We start from the raw sequence: 25,374 nt of genomic DNA on the forward strand, positions 1-25,374 counted from the left end.
GCACATGACCAGGGCTACCCCACTTACACAAGTGCTTTTGGTGAAGTCACAGCAAGAGTTGGTTTGAGAAAAGGGGAAAAAAAACCCCTCTGCTGGTTTTAAGCACTAGCAAAATACTACCCAGGCAGTATTACAATCCCATCTCTACCTAGAACAGAGCACTTGGAATGCACGCCCCTTTCCTCTGAAATGATTTTAGAGGCACAGTGTTCACACTGACCACCTTAATCAGCCCAAATGAGTCCTCTCATCTCCTCAGGAAGGAATTCAGCCCATTAGACAAGCAAAAAGATCTGAGTAACAGTTGCTACATTCCACTGACAACAAATCCCAGTCACACACAGTACACACCTTCAACACCCACACTAGCTACACGTGCAAACCAGAAATACAGCTGCATGTACATCTCTGGGGTTGTCTAACAATAAAAAAACCCAAAACAATGAAGAACTCAATATAGTGATGAGAACCATCAGTGCAACAATAGGAGAACCTCAGCATGAGAGCCTCTATTGCAAACCTCACCACCCCAGCCACTCCTGAGTCATGTAACTGTTCTCCACTGCCACAGGCCTTCAGAAAGAGGCATTTCAAGTGCACAGTTAAAGGCAGGCAAATGAGCTCTGCAAGCTGTAGTTGCAAGATGTTCATGTTACATACAGCTTCTACAGGACAAAGAGGATGGGAGTAGCAGGCAAGGAGCTTTGGAGTGGGAAGCTGGACTCCGGGGTCCGGGCAGCCAGCCTGGTCACTGCACCTCTGCACTGTCTTTGGTCAAATGCACATTACAGAACATCCTTCCACCAACAGTCCTCAGGCTGAGTGCAGAAAAGTAGCAAACAGTTAACCAATTTGCTCCAGGTCACAAAGCAAGCTCATCTCACAGCACCAAGATGAGTTTTTTCACTTTTAAGAAAAAAAAAAAGTAAAGGAAAAATTGTACCGTGCTCAGAAAGCAGCTAATCAGATTATTAAAGTGCTTAAAAGTTTAATGAAGAAATCAAGGCTATTAAGCAAACATTCAGCTTGATGTCTCTTTTCCTTCTTACCCACCCTTCCTCAATGCGTTCAAAACCTCTTTTTGCTATGCTATAACATGTTTGAACAGGTACTGAGATACAAACAAGTCTTGGCCCCATCTCATACAGAATGGATTGGTTGCAGATGTTCTCCTGCAAGCTACATCTTGCCTCCTGCAAGAGCATTCATCTCCAAAACACATCATTTCACCTAGTTTGCCTGAAGCCAAAACTCAAAGGTTATTTAATTTTTAATATTTTTTTTATTAACTCTAACGTACCTACAGCTGTGCAAGCAAAACCCCATCTGGTTTTTCAAGGCACAAAGAGGCAAGCGACTAAGTTTAGATAAAAGTAACCAAGTTGGGGCAGTCATCTTTCTGCTCACCTCTGCAGGAGCCAACAGCAATGTCAGGGGTGCAATAAAACAAAAATCTGCTATATTTCAGAGAAGCCTGACATATTTCACTATCTTCCTAGGACAAGTCAGACATGAGCTCATACAGTGGCAGGTGAGTCAGTGACGAGTCAGACAAGCTCCTTAATTAAGCTTTAGGGGCAGATGATCCCTCGAAGGTGTAATCAGATTGGTATGGCCAGTGGAAAAAGGGGAAAAAAACCCAACAAAACAAACATTTTTGAAAGCTGAGTGAACTTCTACACCCTTGCTGAGCCATGCTGGGCAGGCTGAAGGCGGCAAACTGCCCTGAGACCCCAGCATGCAGGAATATCTGGCCATCCTGCACCACTCCCTGGCAGCCAGCACCTGCCTGCATGCTTAGTTCTGCTCCTCCAGGGAGCAGAGAAATGCTGACTTCCCCTGCAACCAGGTCACACTGGGGTCACACTGTGGACACAGGGCCATCCTGAGTGTCTGGTGTAAGGAGCTCTCCATTCAGAGGCAAGGATTACCAACAGCTCTGACCTGTGTGGTGAAGAGGGAAGAGGTCACAAGTCAGTCATTCCTAATCACTAACAGAATTAATCTTGGCCACATGATTTATCAACATTTAAAATGCTACCAAGCCATTTCACTTAAGAGAAAGGCCCCATGAATTCTGTGTTTTGGAAGCTTCTCTGAAATAAGCTGTAAAGCATGCATCAGAATATCAGCGCACTGAAACAAAATAACACCATTAAACAGATTGAGATCAGCAGGGTGACTAACAGCATCAGAGCATTTTTGTTCTCTTGATACCAGACATGCAGCATGGAAATGGTTTTCCTCCAGCACGTGTCCCTGCAAATTCATCCTGGAACTCATCTCGCCCCTGTAGCTGCTCTTCCTGTGCTGCAGCGCTCCCTCTGAACGCCAGCAGCATCAGCACAACCCAGCTCTCCCCATCTTTATCTTGCCCAGATCAGTCTGCTGAAAAACAAGCCCAGAAACACAGACTCCAACCTCAAGAGGCATGGCAAAGGAAATGGGCAAAAATGACTCAGAGAAGTCAGCACACAAAGGGAATGCCAAATAAAGGTCAGATTTATGAATTCCTTATAGAAACTGATTGCAAAGCAGTAAGTCCACATGCTTTGTCTTTGTCAAGCCCTACAGAACTAATGATAACACTTCTGAAGATTTTCCTAAGACCTCACCACTTTCTTTGTGAGCAGTAGCACCGTAAGAGGTTTTAGTAGGATATCTAGAAGTGCACAGATTCCTTTCTGTTAAAGTCCTGTTTGCTCATTTGCCTACAAGAACTCACAAAGTATGGGTCTAAAAATGACTAAGAATGAGTTGTATGAGAGATTTGCAGGAGAAGAGATGGGAGACAAGGAACTCATTGCAAAACCAGCCACCACCCTGCTGATTAATGAAGAGGGATCATTCAGTGCTCAGACACTGGACAAACACCTCATGGGAAGACTCTATCCCACCTGTGGTGATGCTGATGCTCCAATGCAGACAGGATGCACTGCCTGCCCTGCTGAAGGCTCTGCAAACACCCTTCAGGCTGGACACCAAGCCCATGGCACCACTCCCACCCCTTCCCCACAGGAATCCTTTCCAGCCCTGCGGTTGAAGGGGGGATCCAAAGAGCTCTGGATGAAGGTCTGATAGCAAAACCGGGTTCACTTTTCTCCCACTGTAAGGTGAGGAGGGAGGCAGCTCCCAGCCACAGCTCACACAGTTGAGCTAATGAGCCCCAACAAGTGGTAGGGTGAGTTTGTTAAGGCTCAGCACCACAACTAACATAGCACTGGTACAGCACTGCTCTGCCCACAGAACAGGGACAGGCTTTCCCTCTAGCTATAGCCCCAATGGTCTGTGTGCCAGGAATTTTCACATCTGGTATGCCCAGTGCTGGTGAAGCTCAATATCTCAAGCAGGGGAAGCAATAACCCAACCAGAAAACAGAAGACACCTTCCAGTTGCCTCAGAAGTTAGTTTATAGAAAGACTCTGATGTCCTGCAAACAAAGCAAAATAAGAGACCTGAAAGCTAAAGCTAGTGATAGGGCACATACAGCAAGCAGCAGTGTCCAGCTGCCCCCCTCAGGCATCTCACATCAGGGGTCTAAGTGTTTCACAGCATGGGATCACAGTTCTGTATTTGAGGGTGGGTATGTGGAAAAGGGTAAGAGGGGGAGTGGAGGCAGAGAGAATGACTTGCACAATGTTCCCCAGATCAAATCTAGATCACAGGGCAGGAGCAGCTCTGAGGCTGGGCTGGGAGCCAAAGGCAGGCAGTGCTGCTCCTGAACAGGGCAACTCCTCTCCCCAGGAGGAGAGTGTGGTGCACCCCAGGGCACAACACATGCAGGGAGGAGAGCCCCAAGGCAGAATGGCCATCAGGGCTAATGGAGAAAAACACCAGGGCCATAAAATGTAGACCTGAGTCCTATATCATTTGTTTAGGAAAGCCAGGTCAGCCTTCAGGTGCTGTTTTCCTGTTTCTTCTAGCACATTTTTCACCTTTCCACGACGCTGAATTTAGGTGGACTTCAGCAGCTAACATGTATCAGCAGACCATAAAACACTTCTTCCTATCAGACATGTAATGTTTTGCTCAGTTAAGAAAACTCTCACAGAACACATTTAAAAAGAAATAAAATAAAACAAATGAGAGAGAAGTAGCACTCTCCTCCTGTGGCTCCACCAAGTTTTGTTTCAATACTTAAATGTTATCTTGAACAACTGGAAATGGTAACGTTTGTATCAATACACAAGTCTATTTACAAGAGGATCTAAGCTCTTACTTGAGTAGCTATCCTGCTGTGTTTACAATAACAAATCTGACACACCTGCACATAGCAAAACCTCATGAAAAGATTTCCATTGCATAATAAAGTTCATGCTCTTTCTATATGGAAGCCATCCCTACTCAGGACACTTCTTTTTAAAACAAAGTAGGAATTTCTTCACAGTATATGACCTGCCAAGCACTGCAGCTAAACCCTCAGCACACAGAGCACCACCAATGCAACACACGGAATTATTCTTGCTTCAGCACATCTCCAAACTGCTGTGTACTCTGTACAGAATTGGCAGGGACATAATATCTATGATAAATGCGGTATTTCAGCTAACCTAAAGAAAGGAATCATCATCTCCAAGGGCAGTCTTTGTCTATATGGTGAGCAATACCTCTTGCACCAGCCTCCCTGAAAAAATTGACCCAAAAGCAACTTATTCACCAGCCACTCAAATAGTTTTTGCACAACCTTTTTTTTTTGTTGTTTGTTTGTAGGGTTAAAATATCTTCTAACAGTGCTCAGTTGATGCGGTTTAAGTTACAGAGATCAATGGTATGGGGGTAACTGACAACCTATTAGGAAACCCTCCTTGCCCTGGAGCTGCTGCCTCCCTTCTGGGCCAGCAGCCGCGACCTTTGGAAAGGTAAGGAGGCAACTGTGCCGATGCCTCTCTCAGCTCTGCCAGGCTGCTTTGCATGCCTAGCACTTGTGAAATCCAGGAGAGCTCAGCAGCTTTACATGCCAGCCCAGAGGCAGTCCCAGAGTTGAATGCTACCAAAAAAAAAAAAAAAAAAGAAAACCAAACAAAAAAACTAAAAAAATACCCCAAAAAACCCAAAGCATAAGAAAAAAAAAATAAAAAAATCCACTCCCAAAACTGCTGGTTCAGAAACTTTAGCACTCCTGGCACCTTGGTTTCCCTTCTGTAAAATGGCGACTCCACTCCTGATTTGCCTACCAAGCAAAGGTGTTTCCTGATTAGGGAAGTAATGTTTGTGCAGCACTTTGAAGACTTAAAGTACTACATTAATCCTACATGTTGTTCTTAGTAGAAGCCAATTTTTAACTAAGAGGAGGAAAAAAAAAAAAAAGAAACGCTGATTTAAATGGTGACCCTCCCCTACTTCAAGATGTTCACTCATCTCCCAACATCAGCTATTCTTATCTGTAAATGTTTTTTTAACCCTTCATTCTCACAGTTCTCAGAAACCACAAGTCTCATTCAGCTTTTATTTGAAAAATGGCTTCTTTCCAGGCTGTGGCTGTTTCTTGTAAAGTTAATTCCTTTGGTAATACTGCTGGAGGCACATTGGTATGTTTGGTGTGTGTATATACACATATATATTTTCCCCCTTTTCACACGGTGTTGTTTTTATATATGTGTAGTGAAAGATTCCTAATCCAGGATTATGATTCTCTTTATTCCTTTCTCATGAAAGTAGGTGGGGTTTTTCTGTGCAAACAGCATTGATGAAAATTATGTTTAATTATGCTTTTTCCTCTCCACATAGAAAAACAAAAGAAGTTTCTTGCACCTAATTTTTACCTTCTGAGTTTTCCTTCAAAAATAACTAAAACCTTAAAATGAATTTTCTGAAGAAAAAAAAAGTATGATGCCAGCAAAACTAGATATTGCTTGTACAAAACAGCAGGGGGATCTTCTGCCCCAGCAGGGGACACAACCCCTCCCCATCCTATGTTCTAATGCCTCACGATTTTTCACTTGCAGAGCCCAGGAGTAGTGTAGGATCCCTGTAGTGAGCTCTAACTCATCTCCAGTTACAGTGGGAGGGAATCAGCCACAACATTGCAACCAAGAAGGCAAATCCTAGTGGGGAGAGGAGGCCACTCACACTCTCTGATGCTTGCTTTCCCCCAGCAGGGCAGCCACGCTGGGTGCCCCACACCGACTGTGCTGTTTGAACATCAGGGTACACACAAAGCTGGAGACCCAGATTTTCAGTTCCCAGTGCTGACAAACACCAGTTCATACAGTAAGCAAATAACTTCTCTTCTCATCCTTCCTGGGCACCACTAAGTTGAACGGGGTACAGACCATCCCTTCCAGCATGGTCCTGCAGCACAGTTCAGCTCTGTCACCATGGAGAGCACAGAGCAAAACTCCTGCCTCACACTGAGAGGCTGCACTGCCTTAGTAGGCCTTACAAAATAATCTGGGACATAAAAACGGGGGAAAAAAAAAGCAAGACAGCTTACATCACAAGACATTTTCTAGAAACTGTTCCACAGGTCTGTACAGCTGCTTGTAAGGAGCAACAGAAGATGGTAAGTGGTAATAAAAACAAAATATACATGACAAAGATATTACGGGGAAAAAACACAATTACATTCTAATGGGAACTGAATGCACTGAGATCTCATTTTACTCAAGCATAAAAACCCAAACAGAAGCCAGCAGTCCCCTCCTGACTGGTTCTCACAGGTGAACTGGTTCTTCCCAGCTTTGTGAGCTTGAAAACACCTCCCTGCCGTGAGAAAGGCACCTCCTTCAAAGACAATAAGCCTAGCTCCTCTCTTTCCAGGTAGATGACCTAGGACAAGTTACTTATGCCTGAAGAGCCTTGGTGTTAGGCCCTGTAATGTCACACAGAGGGAAACACACCTCAGAAGCTCCTCAAGCAAGAGAACACAATTGCCACCTCTCCCTGCACAGGAGTGACAGTGGCAATTGACACCTGCCCTGTGCCAAGAGCCCACGCATGCTGGGAGCAGCCTCTTGAGCAGGCACAGCTGCTGAGGGCTTAAGGAAGCCAAATCCGAGCCACTTTTCACCTGAGACAAGTGGCCAAGTTCAGCAGCACTGCCGCTCTGCCATGAAGGCCTCGGGTCACAATTGGCCCACAGCACCCCAAACTGCAACCCCATCCCCTCCTCTGTCACCTCCTCCTTCTCCCCCTTTGGATTACAGCATCTTTTCCCTTCCTCTCTGCCCTAACAAGTGGGGGCTAGCACCAGCGAAATAAGCTGGGCTGACATTTAGGAGCAGAGTGGCCCCCAGGTGACCAATCCCCCTGTACGAATGGATGTCTCACAAGGACCCTTCTCAACTGCCCCGAGCAAACAGGCCAAGCCTACACCACTGCTGGCCAGGAGCCTCTGAGGACAAGAAAACCCCAAGTCCTGTAACAAGGACACCTTCAATCCCCTCTCTCCTGACAGCTTTAAACACAACGTTAAAGGGTGAAACCGGAAAGCTCAAATTACCCTGACCAACACACCACCAAGGAATGAAAGCTAAGATTTCACAGGAACACTCACTCAGCACAGCCTTCCACATATATTCATTGAGAGAGTCACCAGCATTTAAAGAAAAGCTCTCAGTTATGATACTGAGAGATAATCAGCAGTCAGACCATACTGATATGGCCAGAGTTACTGAAATCATGCATTACTTGAACAGATTTAAGAGAACACTGAACACATGATTAGGAACCATGGAGCCAAGACAATGTACACATCTAATTACCCTCTCACTGCTTCACTGCGATTATGCACAGTCCTCGAATTCATTTTATAGAGATTAGCAAAAAAGTCCCAAATACACTAAGTGGATCAGAACACAGAATGTATTTAAAATAAAAATGGAATGAATCAATCTGAAATAAAAATACTGAGATAGCCCAGCCAAGGAATCTGTTCTCTCAACCACAAAAACCTGTTATTGCTTGTGTGGACTAATTTAAGTGCATTCTTTTCAGCTTCCTTAAAATGCAGCTTTTCCAAATTCACTAACTCCAGCCAGCACAATCCACTTAGTTGTTTTCATGCATGTCGCACACACTATTATGCAGCTTTGCTAGCAAAGAGAGTCTGAAATCTGAGAACTTTCTGATGGTTGTAGGTATAGCTGAGTTTACTGAGAAGAGGAAAAAAAAAAAAAAAAACAGTGAGCCTGCCTGGAACACGGACTGCAGCTTTGGAGAGCTCCACATTTCATAACAAACCCTGAAAGGACCAACCCAGCTCTGCTCCAACCTACTGCAGGGCATGAGAATCAACTGCTAAACTCAGGTATTGCCAGCACCTGAATTATGCAAGTCTCGCAGGGCTTGGTGTCTTTCTTCAGCAGAATCAAAATTTGCAAATAAATTTCAGTTTTCATTAAAAAAAACTTAGAGCAATTTCTGCCTTCTTGTGACTATCAAGAAAAGTTTTCAAATATTTAATAGATGCACCCTAAAGGCTCAAAAACCTGGGAGAGAATAAGAAGAACCTGTTTGTCTTTTAAAAAAGTCTCATGACTTGTAAGGTGGTATCTTGCTTTTGGGGATGGGTGGATCAGATCCTTTTTTTGATAGCTTGCATTTGGCAGTAACGTTAACTTTTACTTACCTTGACATACAATTTTAATTTACTTTCCTACTGCAATCACGCTTTCCCCCATTTAACAGGTTCTGCTAGTGGCAGGTGATTGCCAAATATTTTTTAGGGGGAAGGGAGTGCAGTTGTTTATTTATTTATTTGAGCTCTGAGTGGGTGGGGAAGGTAGGCACACCACATCCACGAAGAAAAAAAAATCTGAGGTGGCACACTTTTGAAATGTCTTTTTTTCTTCTGCTGCAAAACCAGGAGCAGATACTGCAAGGCATGGGCATATGGGAATTTTCCCACAAGTGAGACACTATTCTGCTTAAGTTCTTCATCCAATTCAGAGGGTTTCTCCCTCAACCTCAACAACCTACTCTGTCTCATCATTACAAACAGTAACTGCTTGTTCCTTTACAGCATGGTTTTCAAGAAGGTTTTATTGTATGAGGGTGCATGCGAGAAACTTTGTTCAATTTAGACTATAAAGCCTTTTGTTTTCAAACACTTCAATAGTTTCAATTGTTAAAGACTTTCCTTCTGAAAAGGCTGATTAACCTGCTTATATTCTTACTCGCCTTCTGAGGTCATTAATTAAAAAAATAATCAAGGATGCTTATAAAGTCCTCTGCAATCCAATCTCAATTTGTCATCATTAATTAGATCAACATTGCATACAAATGAGACCTAACCTGATTAGACAGCATGTTTTACTGGAATTCCTACTTAAGGTCATGAAAGACTTCAGAGAGAAAATTTGCAATATTTCCAAAGTGAACTGCTCATACATATGGAATCACCCTGTCACCTAGCATCAGCTAGTGCTTCTCTTTCTCTTTGTAATTTTGGCCTTTTTTTTGTTCCCCCCCCACCCCGTCCTTTAATTAGGAGCCCATCAGAACCCTGAGCAGAGAAGCTGTCACACTCATCTCCTTCCCAGCTTATATTACACAAATACTGCTGATTTTTGCACTGTCCTAGCACAATAAACTTTCCCCACTGTAGAATTTGGAAGAGAAAAAAAAAAAAAAACAGTACCAAAATGTTTTAAGAAAAAAAAAAAACAAAAAACGATTCCAGGTCTGTTTTCAGAAACATAGCATTTAAGTAACCAGCAAGTACTCTACTTCTGTTGGAGGTGGGGGAAGTAACCTTGAGATCTAAATTAACAAAGTGGCTTAGAAGCCTGAAGCACCTTCACAGGTCTCCAGTCACTCCATGACAGCACACACTCTTGGCTTTTTGGAGAAATAACCCATTCCTCTTACCCAGCTCACTGCCTTCACTCCCATGACCTAATCTGACATGACTCAGCCCAGAAGCTCGGAGGAGCTCTGGTGAAGCACCTTGTCAGCCAAGACAGCAGATCCTCTGCCAGGCACCACCAACCCCTTCCCAGAAGGACAAGGTGAGTCAGACTGGCTTATCCCCTCCATAAAGGGGGAAAGTGCAACACGATGGATTTCCTTACTTAGTTTTGTTTTCTGGTAACTGCAAGATGGAAAACGGAAAAAAAAAATAGAAAACTAAACCAAACAAACTAAGAAACAAGGCTTTCAAGTTTTGGACTCTTAATAAGGGTGGGGCCATCAAGTAATTAAACTTTTAATAGGTCACTGCAGTGGAAGAAACTCTTCCAGTTGGGTAAGTTCCTAATCCATCATTAAAAAAGACGACAGGCATTAATCAAAGTGTATGAAGTCACATGGGGGGGAGCAACTCCAAGAACTTGCTCTTGCTGAGAGGATGGGGCAATCACTCCTCCTTTCATCAACATTTCATGCGTGTTTCCACACTTCTCAGGACAACAGTGGGAAGGAGAGCCTTCACGTCCTTCCCCACCCACCCCACTGATAAAGCTGTCGAACACAGATTACCAACTGCTCAAGAGCTCATGTGAAACGAGTTGGTGGATTAATTAGCAGAAGGGCAGAGCTCTGAAGATGGATAGATGCTCTACTTTGCAAGGCGTATTGATTGAAGGTCCCCAGCACCACAGGACTGTCATAACCCAGTGTGAATGTACAGCACACTGCCAGCTCCTGCACGAGCAGCTGAATCTGGGTCACTTGGCTCACTGCAAGGACACCTGGACCACACTCCCTTCTCCCTAATCAGACAGCTGTTTAAGAGCCCGTTCCTTTAGTAAAATACATGGACTTACACCTGAACATTCTGCAACATGCACGGGGAATACACCTGCATCTGCTCATCCACATCAGGGCAATGAAAAAGAGGGAAGGCTAAATGAGCCTTTCACCAGGCTGCACACATCTGATGACTGTAGTCACCAAATAGTAATTTAATTTCTTTTTCAAAGTCAGTAGGCAATCTGAGCTTTGACCACTACCTAGATCCACATTAAAATCCAGCCCTCACTTCTACCCCAAAAAGCCACTATCACTGAGGTGAAACATCTCATTTAAGCTTGCTAGTAGCTCTCTCGCCTTCATCTCTGCTGGAATAACCTACTACATATGTTCAAACCTCATAGTTGAAAGGACAGCATCAAACACTCTGGCTCCTTGCAGCTGCGTTAGAGAATTCTTTGTACCATATGTATCAAAAGACAATGTCTTTCATATCTCCTTCAAAGGACCCTCTCCAGAACAGCTAGCAAAAATCCAAACCAGCATTTTCTTGCCCTGAATAACAAAGTAGAACTGACCAACAGTTTCCTTACCTACAGGGAACTGAAAATAAATATTGTGAGCAGTGTAACAGGAGAAACAAGAACAGGAAAAAAAGGGTGAACTACAGCAGAGCATCACTCCCCAGGCTGATGAGTAAAAAATGCACTTTTAACATCACTTGAAAGTATCTCACCCTTTTATGCATAAACAAATGAAAATTTGTTTGTGACTGGACCTATCACATTTTAACCTCACTTAACACGATTTTCTGAACAAAGTTATTAATGTCAGTTCTAGACACATTTTACCAGAAAAGGCTTTTAAAATATAAGGGATGTAACCTTATAGTGATCTGTAGTTATATGGCATCTTTTTCCAGATAAGAGCACAAGGGCTCTGCTGCTTTGCTGGCAGCAGTAGCTGGGAGGTTTTTTTTTAGTTGCCTTTGCAGCTAGATTGTATCTGAGATCAAAGCAGTTCCTCAGATTAAAAAAAAAAAAAAAAAATGAAAAAACCCACACTATTTTAATGGTCTTAGCTTTTGGTAAAAAGTCTATCTTTCTTTGCTTTAAAAAAAAATTAAAAATTAAGTCCTTGCTTTTATTCGAGCAGTGTGGGGCAGGACATTATTCACTCCATCTACTCCAAGTGCCTGCAGGAAAGGAAGGCAAATATTGAACATCTTCAGGACAGCAATATTCTTCATTGTAAATATCTCTGCTCTAAACCACTGCAGCTGGATTTAAAGCTCCAGCAATGCTGTGTCCTAAGCTACAAAATCTCTAGAGCTTGAACAATCAAGCCAGTGCCACCAAAGATCAAGAGCTGGGCCTCAAGTTTCAAGCTTCTACATTTTTTTGGTAAGAAAAGTAGTGTTCTGACAGCAAAGCATTAAATAAAAAACCCAGAACACCATACCAACAACAAAACTCCACAATAAAACAACCCCACCCCCTTCAAGGAAACCCTAAACGCCCCCCAGGGCTGACCTGAGCTGGTGACACACTGGGGGTCCCATACCAGCTGCAAGAGGAGAAGGACACAGGGACAATGAGAGCCTCACACTCCATGGGTCTGAGCAAGGAGCACCACCTCCAGCCTGCTGGCACAGCCCTGCATGCCAAACCTCACACAAACCCACTGATGCTGAACAAAGCCAAGGGAAGCACTGAGGCAATACTAGTGCCCACCTCGGGTTTTACTCCAGTGCTCCTGCTAGGCCTAAAAGAGAGAGCCAGTAGTTCATCATGCATGATGTCTACGTGACTGGCTTTTTGCAAGGCATTTTAGTCTCCTGGGATTTAGTGGTATTACTGAGGGTTAAATTCCCACCACACCCTCTCAGAGCAACCAAGATAAATGTCTCCCTTCTGTGTGACACATCACGCCCTGCAGAGGACTCGGGTCACTTTGTTCTTGCACAAGCCTGGGTATGCATTACACGAATAAAGTCGCTACAGGCAGGGGGACCAAAGCCAGCGAAGGGATGCTGTGCCCTTACCGTCCATGTTGCTGACTTGGCTGTGCTGGACTGTTGAAATGATACATCGAAGCTGTGAGGTCCTGGGTAGTCTGTGTTGGAAGGGATGGCTGGGGAGGGAGAGAGGGCATCAAAAGTGGAGCTGGGCTGGGCGTAGGGCGAGGGGGCCGTGACGCTGTTCTGTGCGTGCTCCGTGTTGTAAGGGCTGGTGGAGGAAGAGCCATTCTGGATCTGCTGGTCCATGCTGTTCAGGAGCCCCAGGTTCGTGTACTGCGGCTGCAGAGAGATGCACAGGAGCGTTAGAGGAGCCGCATCAGCACAGGCTGGCCAGACATGGCACAGCCTCCACCACGGAGGATGCACAGCATCATCTCAGCACCGCTGCACATGTCACACCAGGCGGGAGATTCACAAGGGATATCCCCCTCCTTACATTGGTGACCGAAACAGAAAGGAGTACAGCTTCTCACAGTCACACGCTGGATCAGCAGCAGAGCTGGGAAAGGAGCCTGTGCATAACCAGGAGGTGATGTGCAGGGCAGAAAGCCTTCACAGGGAGACAGGCTCGCTATGTCTAGCAACATCCAGTCAGAGGTACTGCTGTAACCTGATAAAAATCAGCAGGTTCACTACAGTGTAATTGGCTCTAACTTATACAAGGCTACACCATCTTCATCAACCTCATGCTCTACATAAAAACTGATCCTGCTACACAGGATGACATTAGGACCTCTAACTCAGATAGTAACTGTGCTGAAATGTGACTCACTGAAAAACAGTTAGGTGCCACTAGTCTATCTGCACCATGTATTCAGCTCCCAGTGACCAGTCACAGATGGTGGAAGAGAATTAAAGTTCTCATCAAGTAGAATAGAAACAGCATGGAGGGCTGCTTCTCATGCTTAAGAACTCAGTTGTACAGTTAAGCGTAGTTAACTAGTAGTAGTTCAGTGCTACTTAAGCGGCCTTCAAGTACAAACAATATATGAAACAACTGGGAGCCATCAAAACCAAAATTATTTGAGAATAGCATATAGAAAAGTCGAAGAGTAGATTAAGGACAGGTTAACAGAGGAAAAAAAATCTAATACCCTAAATTCCATGTTTAGCTGTGCTTCTCCACCTCAAAGAGATAAGAGGGGAACACAGTTTAGAGGAAGATGACAAGAAGCAGCAAATCCTTTTAATGCTATCCTGTAACATAGCAGTAGATGACAAGTTTTCAGCCTGGAAAAACAACCATGAGGAGAAAGGTGGAACTCACTATGATAGAAGGGGATAAATTCCTAGACAACATGGAAAAAGAACAAATACAAAATTAATGTTTTCTTAAAAGAGGAGCTGGAGAATAAGCAACCATCTTGAGGAGAATTTTGGCTTAAACATAGTTATTCTTCACAATAGAGTTATTTTTCACAAAACCCACAAATAAACATAGATTTTTTTTTTTGCCAAAAAATGTCACAATACTAAAAGCCTAAGTTCAAAGAGGCAGGAGACAAGTTCTGCTTGAGAAAAATCCATCAAGACAAGTGTATCTGATTTTAAAATTCTGAACTACCGACACTTGGAAGCTGGGAAAGTAATCTGGAGAAAGTTACACAATTGCCACTTGTTTTTAATCCTCCAAAGGACATGGCACTGGCAAGCATGACAAGGCAGCAGACAAGTGGGATTCAGTCACATCAGGTTCACAGCCTCATCCTTGCATGTGTCCAAAGGGCACTAACTGTGCCCATCTCAGGGCAAGCAGCCTCCCAAAGGTTTGTGATGTCCATTCCCAGCAGCTCTGGGCTCAGCCAAGAACGTGCAGCAATAAAGGCACCTGGCTCTGCTGTTAGCTGCTGACACAGCAGAAGGGACTCAGGCTCTTCCTCTTATCCAAGGCTCCAAGCAGATCATGTTCCTCAACATCCTACAGCTCCAGTCCCACCCAGAGTGATCAGGCTCACCTATCTGTCAGTATTTCATCCAGTCTGCTCACAACTTCCCTCATCTTTCCAACAGTTATTCCTCTTATCAGCCATGAAGCAAAGGCTCCCTGAGTCAGCTTTTTGTTATGGATCTCGAGGTTGGTGCTCTCTCAATACTGGGAATCCCAGCAGTCCTACTGAAGCTTTGAGTAACACATCACTCCTCCAAAGACCTGAAAGGGAACGGCACAACCTATCTGCTGAGCTCTCCTGGGAACTTTGGACAAGCCATTTAACACCCAGCTTTCCCAGTCATTTCAGCCACAGAGGAAAACAGGCTGGTCCCTTTGCAAGGATGAAGTGCCTTCCATGTGCCCAAAGATTTCACACTCTCAGTTGTATTTCCAGAACAGAAGTAGAGAAACTTAATCCACCCACTACAGCTCTTCCTTAAGTTTCTATTTCACTAGAAGAAGCTAATATTTTCAGGGGGTTTCATTAAACACTCAGGGTGAGGCTGGTGCTCTGGGATCTTCAGTGAGGCCCATGGGACCTTCCAGAGATGGATCAGCTTGCTACTACTAGAAGCTGTGCTTTGAAGGTCTGGGCAGGGGGCAACAGCACAGAAAACTACATTTTAGGAGCTGGGCTAGGCTGCAGAGAGAAGGGAGAGTTGGTTCCCTCCCTCCCTTGCTCTGTCAGCGACTTGCTGTGTCCTTGGGCAAGGCACCTCTCCTCCCCCTCCACCCTCACCCTACTGCAGGCAGCAAGGTCTGCAGGGCAGGGATTGCTCCTCACCATGTAAAAAGCCCTGCACTTAATGGGCCTCCTTTGTCTCAGGCCTGCAGGCAGCAGAGTAATAAAAGCAATTACATATTGAGTCCTAATCCTGGGTGAACCAGTGACTCAGGTTAGTCATTTGCCCTCCTTGCCTCAGTTTCCCCCTCTGGAGCAGTGTGGATGCTATTAGTACCCAGCATCCCTGTTAGATGGGAGAACTTGTATTTAATTAGACTCAAAGCTAAATAGTTGATGGGGAAGAGAGCGATCCAGACTGGTTCTTCTTCTCCAAAAGGAGATTGCAGCTTGGGCAACACAGATGACAGTTATGTCTCATCTCCTGCAGGCTATTCACTCAATCAAGACCTATTTAACGGACTTTTGGTACACGTCTTCCCTTGAGGCTAATTCTGTATGGAAAGAGACAGAATTCTGATACACTGTGCCAGGAAGAGTCTTACCTGCTCAATAATTCTGCATTTCAACAAAAAACAAACCCTCCTGCTCCAGAAGGCTCTAGTGAGACCTGAAGACTTCTCAGAAATGTAGAAGTATCACTCAATTGTTTCATTCCTCATGGAGATTACAATCAGACACACTCCCTAACCAGCAAATGATGAGAAGACAGCTGTGATGAAAACAGTCTCCTACACCAGCTCAGACATACAGACAGCAGAACAATAGTGTTTCAGCTTTCACTTAAAAACTGTTTCTCTAATCCCAGGCCACTTAAACTAATGGGGAAAGATGGCCAAACAAGCGGCCGGCGTTAACAAGACAGCACAGCCTGGAAATGCTGAAGGTGCTGCCTGGGATCCAATTAAACAAAAATAATAAAATAAGTGCCCCATTAAAATGTAAGATATCCTTAAGATATTCCAAGATCCTTTTCATTCCTTTCAGTCCAGGGACCATCTGTCTAAATGTTATCAGCAGAGCAGCCATTCCACTGCATTTTTACACTCACATGCCACAGGCAAATGCCGTGTCCCCATTTGCTCTTTAAATAACTATTAATCTCCTTGCACTTAGCCTCATGCTGACACAAGCAGCTGTCGGACTCCCCTTCTGCTGCTTGAGTCCCACCAGCCTTTCACAGTCCCTGGCCCCATGATCCCCTGGGCAGGCAGGTGCTCCATCCTGGGGACAAAGCCACCGGGTTTGCACACACCAGCTCTAAGCCCGGTCTCGCAGCTCTGCCCCAAGGCAGGCAGAGTTGTTTGCGCTCAAGGGGTCAACACCTGAACTGCTTGCAAGGTTTTGGAGGAATCTGATAAGGCTTCGGGAGGCACACGCCTTCTGACAACAGGACAATTAGAGGGGCAGCAGGCCCGGGGAAGGCACACGCAGGAATTCACCCCCTTGGCCCCAGCAGCGCTGGGGATGGGGAGAACAAAGAGAGGCTGCAGACTGTCTGCAAGGTATTGCCCCTCGGGAGGGGACTGCAGGGCGTGTGTGCACACACACCGCTTCCTTTCATCACTCACAGAAACGAACACAACAGCATTTAATGCAGAAATTAATTCTTGGCAGGCTGGCATCCCAGCATTTAACACATGCTCATATTTTGCTGTGGGGTCGTTTTAAATGACTGAAATGTAGCCCGACCACTGATTCGTGATATAAAGAGAAAGCTATTTGGTGGAAAGAAATGAATTGCATATAAAGCTGAAAGAGCAGATGATCTAATTTTCGGTGCCTTTGTTTGCTATTTTGTTCCCTCCACCAAGTTTCTGAAACCATTAATGTCCCTGAACCATTACAAAAACCTTCAGGCAAGTCTAATTGCAAATAATTAGAGAGCTACAATTAGATCTTGGACTATGTATTTCAAAACATCATTTCAATAATGCATCTTGAACTATCAGTTTCGTTTCACTTCCTATATCGTATCAGCTTCACTTTCAGGTCTTCATGCTAACTCATGGTTGTGGATTAGGAGAGTCATGGTTCTGCTGAATTAAAACCAGACTGAAAAGCGATGATGGTTAAGCGCGGTCCTGCTGCCGGGAGGGTGGATGTCCCCCGGGAACACGGGGCACAAGGTCCAGCAGAGCCGGTAGCCAGCGGCTCCGGGGCACTTGCCACCAGAGGGCAATGCAAATGCTCCAGCAGGGCAGGGAAGATGCCCCAGCCCACCCTTCTCACCCTGCCTTGCAGCAAGAACCCACCCCCGGCTCTCCGGCGTAAAGCCCATTGTGTTAATTAATAAGGTTATGAGAAAGATCTGCAAAAAGACCCTCCGTTGGAAAGGAAGTAACTAATGCAAGTCATGAAAAGCTCTGAAGGGGACTTCCACACCAAAAATCCCCTAAAATACAGAGCTCCAGCTATTAACTACCCAGTTAGCAGCATTTTAGAGAGATTTAAGAGTTTCTCCACTTGAGAAACTAGACAAAAAGTTACCATCTTCAGGTGTAGAACACCTAGATGCCTCTACCCTATCAAAATCCTTCTCCCTAAAATATCAAAAGAGCAAGCATTACTATGCACACCTACTGACTGCATTTTCATTTTCACCACTGGATCTACACAGCTCAAGAGCAGTGTCCAACTACCCAAAAGCCTTACAAAACACCTGGTGCTTATTCTCCAAAGATATGAGATGATGAAGCTAAAACTACCATGGTTATTACCAACAAGAAGATTTGCACAGCACTTCAGAAATTCTGTGCTTTGTCCTTAACTGCACCACAACGATGCACTAGGGCTAACTCTTGTAGGACTAGCAAGCAACTTCAAGCAATATTTCAGTGCTGGCCCAGGGAAATATTCAGATTCCTGTTGGAGAACAGTTATCTTAAAAGAAGCAGGATAAATGTTTCCTATCCAAATCAGATGACAGACACCTCAAATATATCCATAAATATTGAACTCCACCTAAGTTTTCAAACCTTCCTAGTAGAGGATTTTAGTAGGTGGAAATAAGTCCCTTAAGCTCAACAGAAAGGCTTTTATCACAAATTATTAACCAAGATCCTGCTGACTGCCAGTTGCTCCGATGGTAGCTGATACAATACCCCATGTCAGCACCCTGCTTGTGCCATGACAGAGCAGTGCCAAGAAATAAAAGGCTCCACCCATGGCCCTCAGCTAAAATCAGAGCTAAAGCAGAGATAGCTCAGCTCACTTATCACAATGAAAGCTGTGATTTGGTTTTCCTCTCTAGTCTGTTTTCCCATATAAAAAAAAAACTCAAAAAAACTCACCAAAAAACAAATTTAAAAAAAGTGAGGGTGGGGGAGAGACTGAAAAATTTGTTTATGAGGAACAAAACTCAGTTTGGGCACTGCTCTGGTCCCCTCCAAGTGACAAGGCGAAGATATGCACAGCTCATTTCTACACCAGCTCTGCCACACTCCCTCCAACTCCCATTCTAAAATGGAAACAAATCCTGTGGGTCTATTTTGCAGAGGCTTTTCCACAGAGCTACTGTGCAGCTGAATATACGAAGCACCTGGAAACCCTCAGATACAATGATAATGTGCACCATATACTCAATGTGAAAAGCAAGGGAACAAAACTTTGGTTGAAAGATATCAACAGTTACCAAGATTGATTTGTTCTAGTACAGTGCCTGGAAACCTATCTGATTTAAGTAATCCTACTGTTGGGTCATTGCTTTTTCCAGGAAGAGAGGAGACTATTTCCCATCCCAGTGGTTTAACAGGTTCCCAGTGCAATGGAGGGCACTGGATTAAAAGAAGCCCTAGAGTCAATCACTCTCATCCTGGATATTAGACCTGCTGCAGCACAGCCTCTCCTCAGCTCAATCCCACCTGTAAGCAGGGAGCACAAATATTTCTGCACATTTTCTCCTGTACTATTGAGAAGGGAATCCATTTGACTTCTACAGGGCTGTGCAATATATACAATCACCGCAATTTAAAGAAACTAAATTCAAGACTAAAAAAGAGAAAAACATTCTTCTTCCAAGAAGTAACAAAACCCCATGAGTGACACACACAATCCTTCTGCACAGGTATTTCATGTTAAGTAGTTAGACAGCCTCACGAGTTGCCTGGACAGCTTCCAATAGCACCTGAATATATAAGGAAAATCTAAGGAAGACACTCCATTTCAATCAGCTGGGGAGGAGAAAAAAAACCAAACCAAACCCCCACAACTATTCTCCTCCCCTCAAAAAACCCACCATTAACTGACCAACTCAAATCATACCACTGTGTTTCAAGCTTAAAAGCTTGACTGCTCTGCCCACTTTACCAGAGCATGTCTTCTGTCCCAGTCATCCCAAACAGCCCTACCGCCCCCTTGGGAACAACACACCACAGAAGCTGAACAGGAGAAATCAGTGCACGTCAGTAATCTGCAAACACACAGAGAAACACACTTGAAGAACAATCTGGCTTGTATACTGGAGGAGGCAGAAGAGTCTCTGCCATTTTCACTGAGATCTACACCCTTTAGGTTCACAGAAACAGCACAACTTTAGGAGCCATAACCTGTAAGGCTGCAGGTCACATTTCACTGAGCCACAGTACAACTGAACACAGAACTCCATGTTCAAGTCCACATATGCAAGTATTTGTGGGTTCAGAGAATGAGACACATTGATGAAAAGCAATGTAAGGGCGAGTTTCTGGACACCCACAGGAGCTGTAAGCTTTGCAGTTGTCTTGTTCCACCCAGCTGTAAAAGCCTTCTATTTTAGCTAAACTTTTGAGTTTTGCCCCTTGGTTAATTTATTTAACTTAGCAAAAAGTGTTTTTCAGCCAAAAGCAGGGTATCTTTTAAAACAAGCACAGCCCAAAGCAGGAATGCCTGTAATTCCTGACTTCTACCACCTGCCACAGGTTCATGAAAAAGACCTTGTCTAATTCGAGGATTATCAGAATGACAGTGCATCCCACTTCACAGAAATATTAAGGCTGGACACTCTACAATGTGTAAGTACTTCTAAATATTTTCCAGTGCATATAAAAATAATATCCCTGAACTCCCCAGAGCAGCATTTTAGGCTCTTAAAAAAATTTCTAAATTGGGCTCTCCAAAAAAGTTCTACTTGCATAGTAAGCAATGGTGTTTCTGAAAGTCAGACCATTTTATGGTTTTAGACTATTAAAAAAAAAAACAAACCCTTTCAAAAATATAAACCACTTTCATTAGAGTATTTCAGCTAGCTTCACTTATTTTAAAAATTCAGGCAGCTTAAAACAGGAAAGTCCAAGATCCACCCCCACTGCACACAGTCATTTCTTCACTCTGAACTTGTGCTCGACAATTTATTTGACGTGTAATCTGAAAACATATAAACAAAAAAGGAAGGCAGTAAAAAAAAAGGAAACCATACAATATCATCTCTATGAAATGCATGAAATCACAAGACATTAGAACTCCATGATCTCAAAAGAAATTGATTAATAACCCAAACACTTGGCTTCTTAAAACTGAAAGAGAGCCAAGAGCTTCCTATGTTCTCCTATTACCAGCTGGACAACACAACATCAACAAAGATCTGAAAGAGCCATGAAGTACAGACAAATAGGAAAAGCACCCCCCCATGTTCCCAGGAGATGTAAACATAACTGAAGACAAAGACCTGCATCAGAAAAACCAAAAAAAGACTGCAAGATCTCAGCAAGGCTTTTTTTGCCTGCTTTCAGTGGCTGACAATAACTGTAAGATCCCAGCTAGGCCAGCTGCCCAGAAATCCTATGTGCTGAGTTTCTACAACAATACTGAAAAGTCAGATAAAAAAACAAAAATAGAACTTTAGACATTAAGAGGAACCAATTAAAACACAAATGGGGAGGTGGGGAGGAGGAGCAGGGGCTGGAGAGGAAAAGTCCAGTAGTTGATTAAAGCTGCCTTGTTTCTTAAACTCTTTACTGGACGGTAACCATTGATGTTATCAGGCATTTCAGACATGCAGCATTTTATTGCGTTGAGAGGGCAGCTTAGGCTGGACAGGATATCTGTGTGTCATCCACAGTGAAAGGCTGCAGGCACAGCAACCACCAAAGTATGGCCAAAGGGCACAAGGACAGTGAATAACCAGGGTCAGAATAGAACCAGGAACTGAAGTTAGCTCCCAAATTCATCATTATGCTCAAAATCTGAATGCATCATCTTTTAAACACAAAACACTCCAGCTAGGTACCATTTTAGTCAGAACAAGAAATTCAGATCATCTGCAAGTTAAATAAGTCAAGCAGTTAAACACATAGGGAAAAAAAAAAAGAAAAAGAAGAAAAGAAAAGCCACACACAAACCCCCCACGCCCACTCTTTGAAGCATGGTGCAACTACGGAATATAAGAATTCATAAGAAGAGTTATAGGAGGGCAAAGGGCAGATTAAAACAAGTTAGAGCAAGCAGAGGAAAAGGGTTACACAGCAGCATCAGAGTCCCTATAGACTGAAAGGAATATCTACTGGATTTTCTAACACATCTGGCCATTTCTCCTGTCCAAATGAAGCAAGAAAACTCCTGGATGATGTTCCCAAAAATGTCTGGACACCAAACAGCAGACTGGAAAGCTTTCAAGCTTGAGGGAGGAGTCAAGAAGACTGGATGCCAAATTCTGATTAGATCCCAACTGCAGAGAACAAAAGGAGGCAGAGTTTTGCCATCCAACACTATTTTTTGTATGAAAGCAGCTCCTGGCCTGCACCAAGCTGGCATTGCTTGAGCCCAGGGATCTGCTGGGGTTCAGTACAGCAGGACACAGAGTCAGGAGACTCCCCAACCCACCCTGCCTCTCAGCTCACATCAGAAACAGCTTCACATCACTACTGCAGCCTACTCAGAGGTGAGCAGGAACTTCATATGGTGTTTTCCAAAGATGTCAGGCTGTGCATACACAAGACCCAAGAGCTGATCTTTGAGAGAGGGGGCTATGAGTGTACAGAGACAATATGCATACAAAGGCACTGCTTCTTCCACAGAAACTTCACTCCATCGAACATCAAGAATATTCTCCTCAACTGTTTAAATCACTTTGCCACATACTCTGCACGTGCAGGATTTCCAATGGGCTCTCTGGCATGGGGCCTCCAATGTCTAAAAGCAAAACTAAACAGTTTCCAATACTTCCTGTCCCATAGTACTGACTTCAGCAAACACCAGGACATATGGTGCCATGGTGACTTATGCAAGGCACAGCTTCAGAGATTTACATCTGAGGTATTCAGCTGCACAGACCTTTGCCTGTGCAGACAGAAAGGTGTTCTTCCAGATTTTTGAGTAACAATGTACCTACTAATTTCCATCTGATACCACATTAAACACACTACCCCTCCAATCTGAACATTCACAATTCCTTTCAGACACAAAACACAGCAGACTGACCAAGGCTCATCTCAACAACTTTCCCACCTTACTATCAAGCAGTAGATTCCTGTTTCCAAAATATTGGTGACACCTAGCCAGTGCACATTCTGGTTTCCTTTTAAAGAACTTCTTGCACATTTTTCTGCTGCTGAAAGAAAGTGAGGGGAGATTTGCTAATCTATTCAGTTCTAGTCAGTCACCACCAGCACTCCTGAGGGAGCCAATTCTTCAACTATGGATGAAATGCAGAGTAAAACCGCAGAAGTGAGAAATCACAGTAGAGGCTCGCAGAGGCTACTGAGAATTTCAGAGACATAACTTAAATCTGCAGAATTCAAACTTTACAGAGCACTCAGGCAGAACTTATTTTTTTTTTTGAGCCATCACTCTCCAAAAAATACTTTTGTGATCCCCAAGGACACCATGACATTACCTAAAAAAAGCCAAAACAAACAAGCAAAATGATTAAATATACTTTTCAGTCATTTCTCATACAGCAGAGAGATCCAAGTGCTGACTCAACACTTCTGCTGGCATCCACCTATTCCTATTGTTCTGTTCCCCTTGGCTCCTGAGGCACGGTGCTCAAGGCCTGTGCATCATCCCCTGACACAGCTGGACCACAGCTCTGCAGCACAGAGATCTCTGCCTCAGCAGCACAGCCAAAGAGCCCAGAACCTCCTCCCCCCTCCCCAAAGCTGGCAAGATTCTTTGTATTTACTTCCTAGATGTGGATTAAAACTGAAAGATTCATATCTGCTGAGACACAATCCATCCCTTTCATTCCCAGACACTACCCCACCATAAAATATTTCCCCTTCCCTCCCTAAACTGGGCGTTTCCTCCCACTTTTTTGCCCTTGGTAAAAACATTCATCTTCTTGCCATCTTGAGGAAGTTGGACTCATCTCAAATTTCACCACGTCCCCTTGTATACCACTTCCCAAAGTCCTTGGGGGGAAGTTTAATCCGGATCCAAACTCTGGAATCAATCCCAAGAGGCTGCTGGGCTCAAATCAATGCATTAGTTTTCAAGCATGCTCAGCCTTGCCACTTGGGTCCACTTCCAAAGTGAGCGGACAACTGAGCACAAGCCCAGAAATACATCACACCTCAAGCCATCCACTCAAGATACCAGCACACACATCCTGGTTAAAACACTGCTCCTTTAGTTGTTCCACTAAGACCCCAGGTGAAACAGCAGTGGCAGGGAATTTGCAAAAATACAAGATATCATTGAGTGTTCTTGGATCAACTCCCAATTCACTCAATCCTAGTACAAATTAAAAAACAAAACCCAACAGGCACCAAAAAAAAGTAAAATAAAATAAAGGCAACCACCTAAAAGCTCCCCCACACATATCCCATGTTTTTGTTGCTTGCTTGTGTACAGAGCTGATAACAATGGTCAGTAATTTCAAATAAAATCATCAAATTTAGATTCAAGACCCCAAAGAGGATCCAACCAAATTTACTTTGCCAATGCCAAGGACCTAAATCTTTCGTATGTCTTATCTGAGACTTCCTGAACAGCTGTTTCTAACTGGGTTTGCTCTTTGTATTAGTAGCCTTACAGAAGTAAAACCCCAATCACCTTAAATATCATCCTGTTCTTTGTTCCTTGCTCAAGCAGCTAAGCTAACCCTGGAAAGCCTCTCACAGGCTCTCCTTTAGAAAAGAGCTGAGATTCTCACCCAGGACTCAGTGTGTTTATAAGTAATAGTGCAGAGAAACACAGGGGGTGAACCTTTCTTGCCAGTAGTTCGCAGCCAAATCATCACTTGCAAAGCCGTGTATGTTCTGGGCTGCTGTACAAAAAGCCTTATGCCATTATTTATTTAGGTCTGCTCCTACTGAAAAGCAGCTCTTTAATCCATCTGACAATTAGAGCCTCTTTTCCCAGCACAGCAAAGTTCTGATGGGAAGCTCTGGGAGACTGAAGACTGCAAGACTTCTCAGAAATCATTTACTACTGTAACTGAAGAAAGCAAAACAAAACAGGGAGATTTTTAAGAACAGCAAGTTTAATCACTGGAGAGACCCACCCGCATGCCTGACCATGGCTGAGCTCATGTGTCACTCTAAAGATCATGGCCTTGGAGAGCTGAGAAGGGACTGCAAGGATCATGGCACTGAGACAGCAGAGAAGCCAGAAAACGCTTGCAAGGGGAAAAAAAAAGTTGAATCTTAACACCCTTTGAGAGAAATTATTTTCCTCTTAATTCTACTTGATACCAAAAGTGACTTGACACTAATCCAGGCCAAGTGGCACAGAGAGCTTTGAGCTCATTTCTCTGCTGGAGAGCATGGAGGGAGTGCTGCTGCTAGAGTACAAGAAGCTCCTCTGCTTTCTGATGATTTATGCAACCTTGCTTTAAAAGAGTTGCATTCATTTTATTGCCTACTCTGCACATTCTCAAGAGGCGTTGGAGGCAGTGCCAGAAAAATAACAGGGTTTAACAATGTCTAGCACAAATCCATCGGTGCAAGAGCTCCTTTCTGAAGCGTTTCCAGATTTTTTTTTTCAGTGGGAACATTTTGTAAATAGAATTTAAAATTTGCCTTGAGCCAGGCAACACCCGCTTTTATTCAGCCCTTCACGATAATGAAATAAGTAGTTTCTCCACTAGTTATAACTAATGCCTTCCAGAGGAAAAAGTGCAAAGCAAATGGTTTACACCCTCTCACATCCCACATCCACAGCTTTCCTGTTGCAGATGCCATGGCTTCTTCA

The 25,374-nt window shown here is 43.9% G+C and overlaps 1 protein-coding gene across 3 annotated transcripts in view; it reads right to left on the minus strand.

Moving 5' to 3' along the window:
• The window catches only part of TP63 (tumor protein p63), a 102,311-nt gene that overhangs the window by 35,154 nt on the left and 41,783 nt on the right, over positions 1-25,374 (minus strand). For all 3 annotated transcript variants that reach the window (XM_088170909.1, XM_088170908.1, XM_014891586.2), the window contains one exon: positions 12,677-12,931. In XM_088170909.1, the coding sequence (XP_088027035.1) occupies positions 12,677-12,931 (255 nt within the window). The remainder of the gene's footprint in view (positions 1-12,676; positions 12,932-25,374) is intronic.

The sequence above is a fragment of the Sturnus vulgaris genome, chromosome 10 (genome assembly GCF_052056855.1).
Source record: "Sturnus vulgaris isolate bStuVul1 chromosome 10, bStuVul1.hap1, whole genome shotgun sequence".
NCBI classification, from domain to species: domain Eukaryota; kingdom Metazoa; phylum Chordata; class Aves; order Passeriformes; family Sturnidae; genus Sturnus; species Sturnus vulgaris.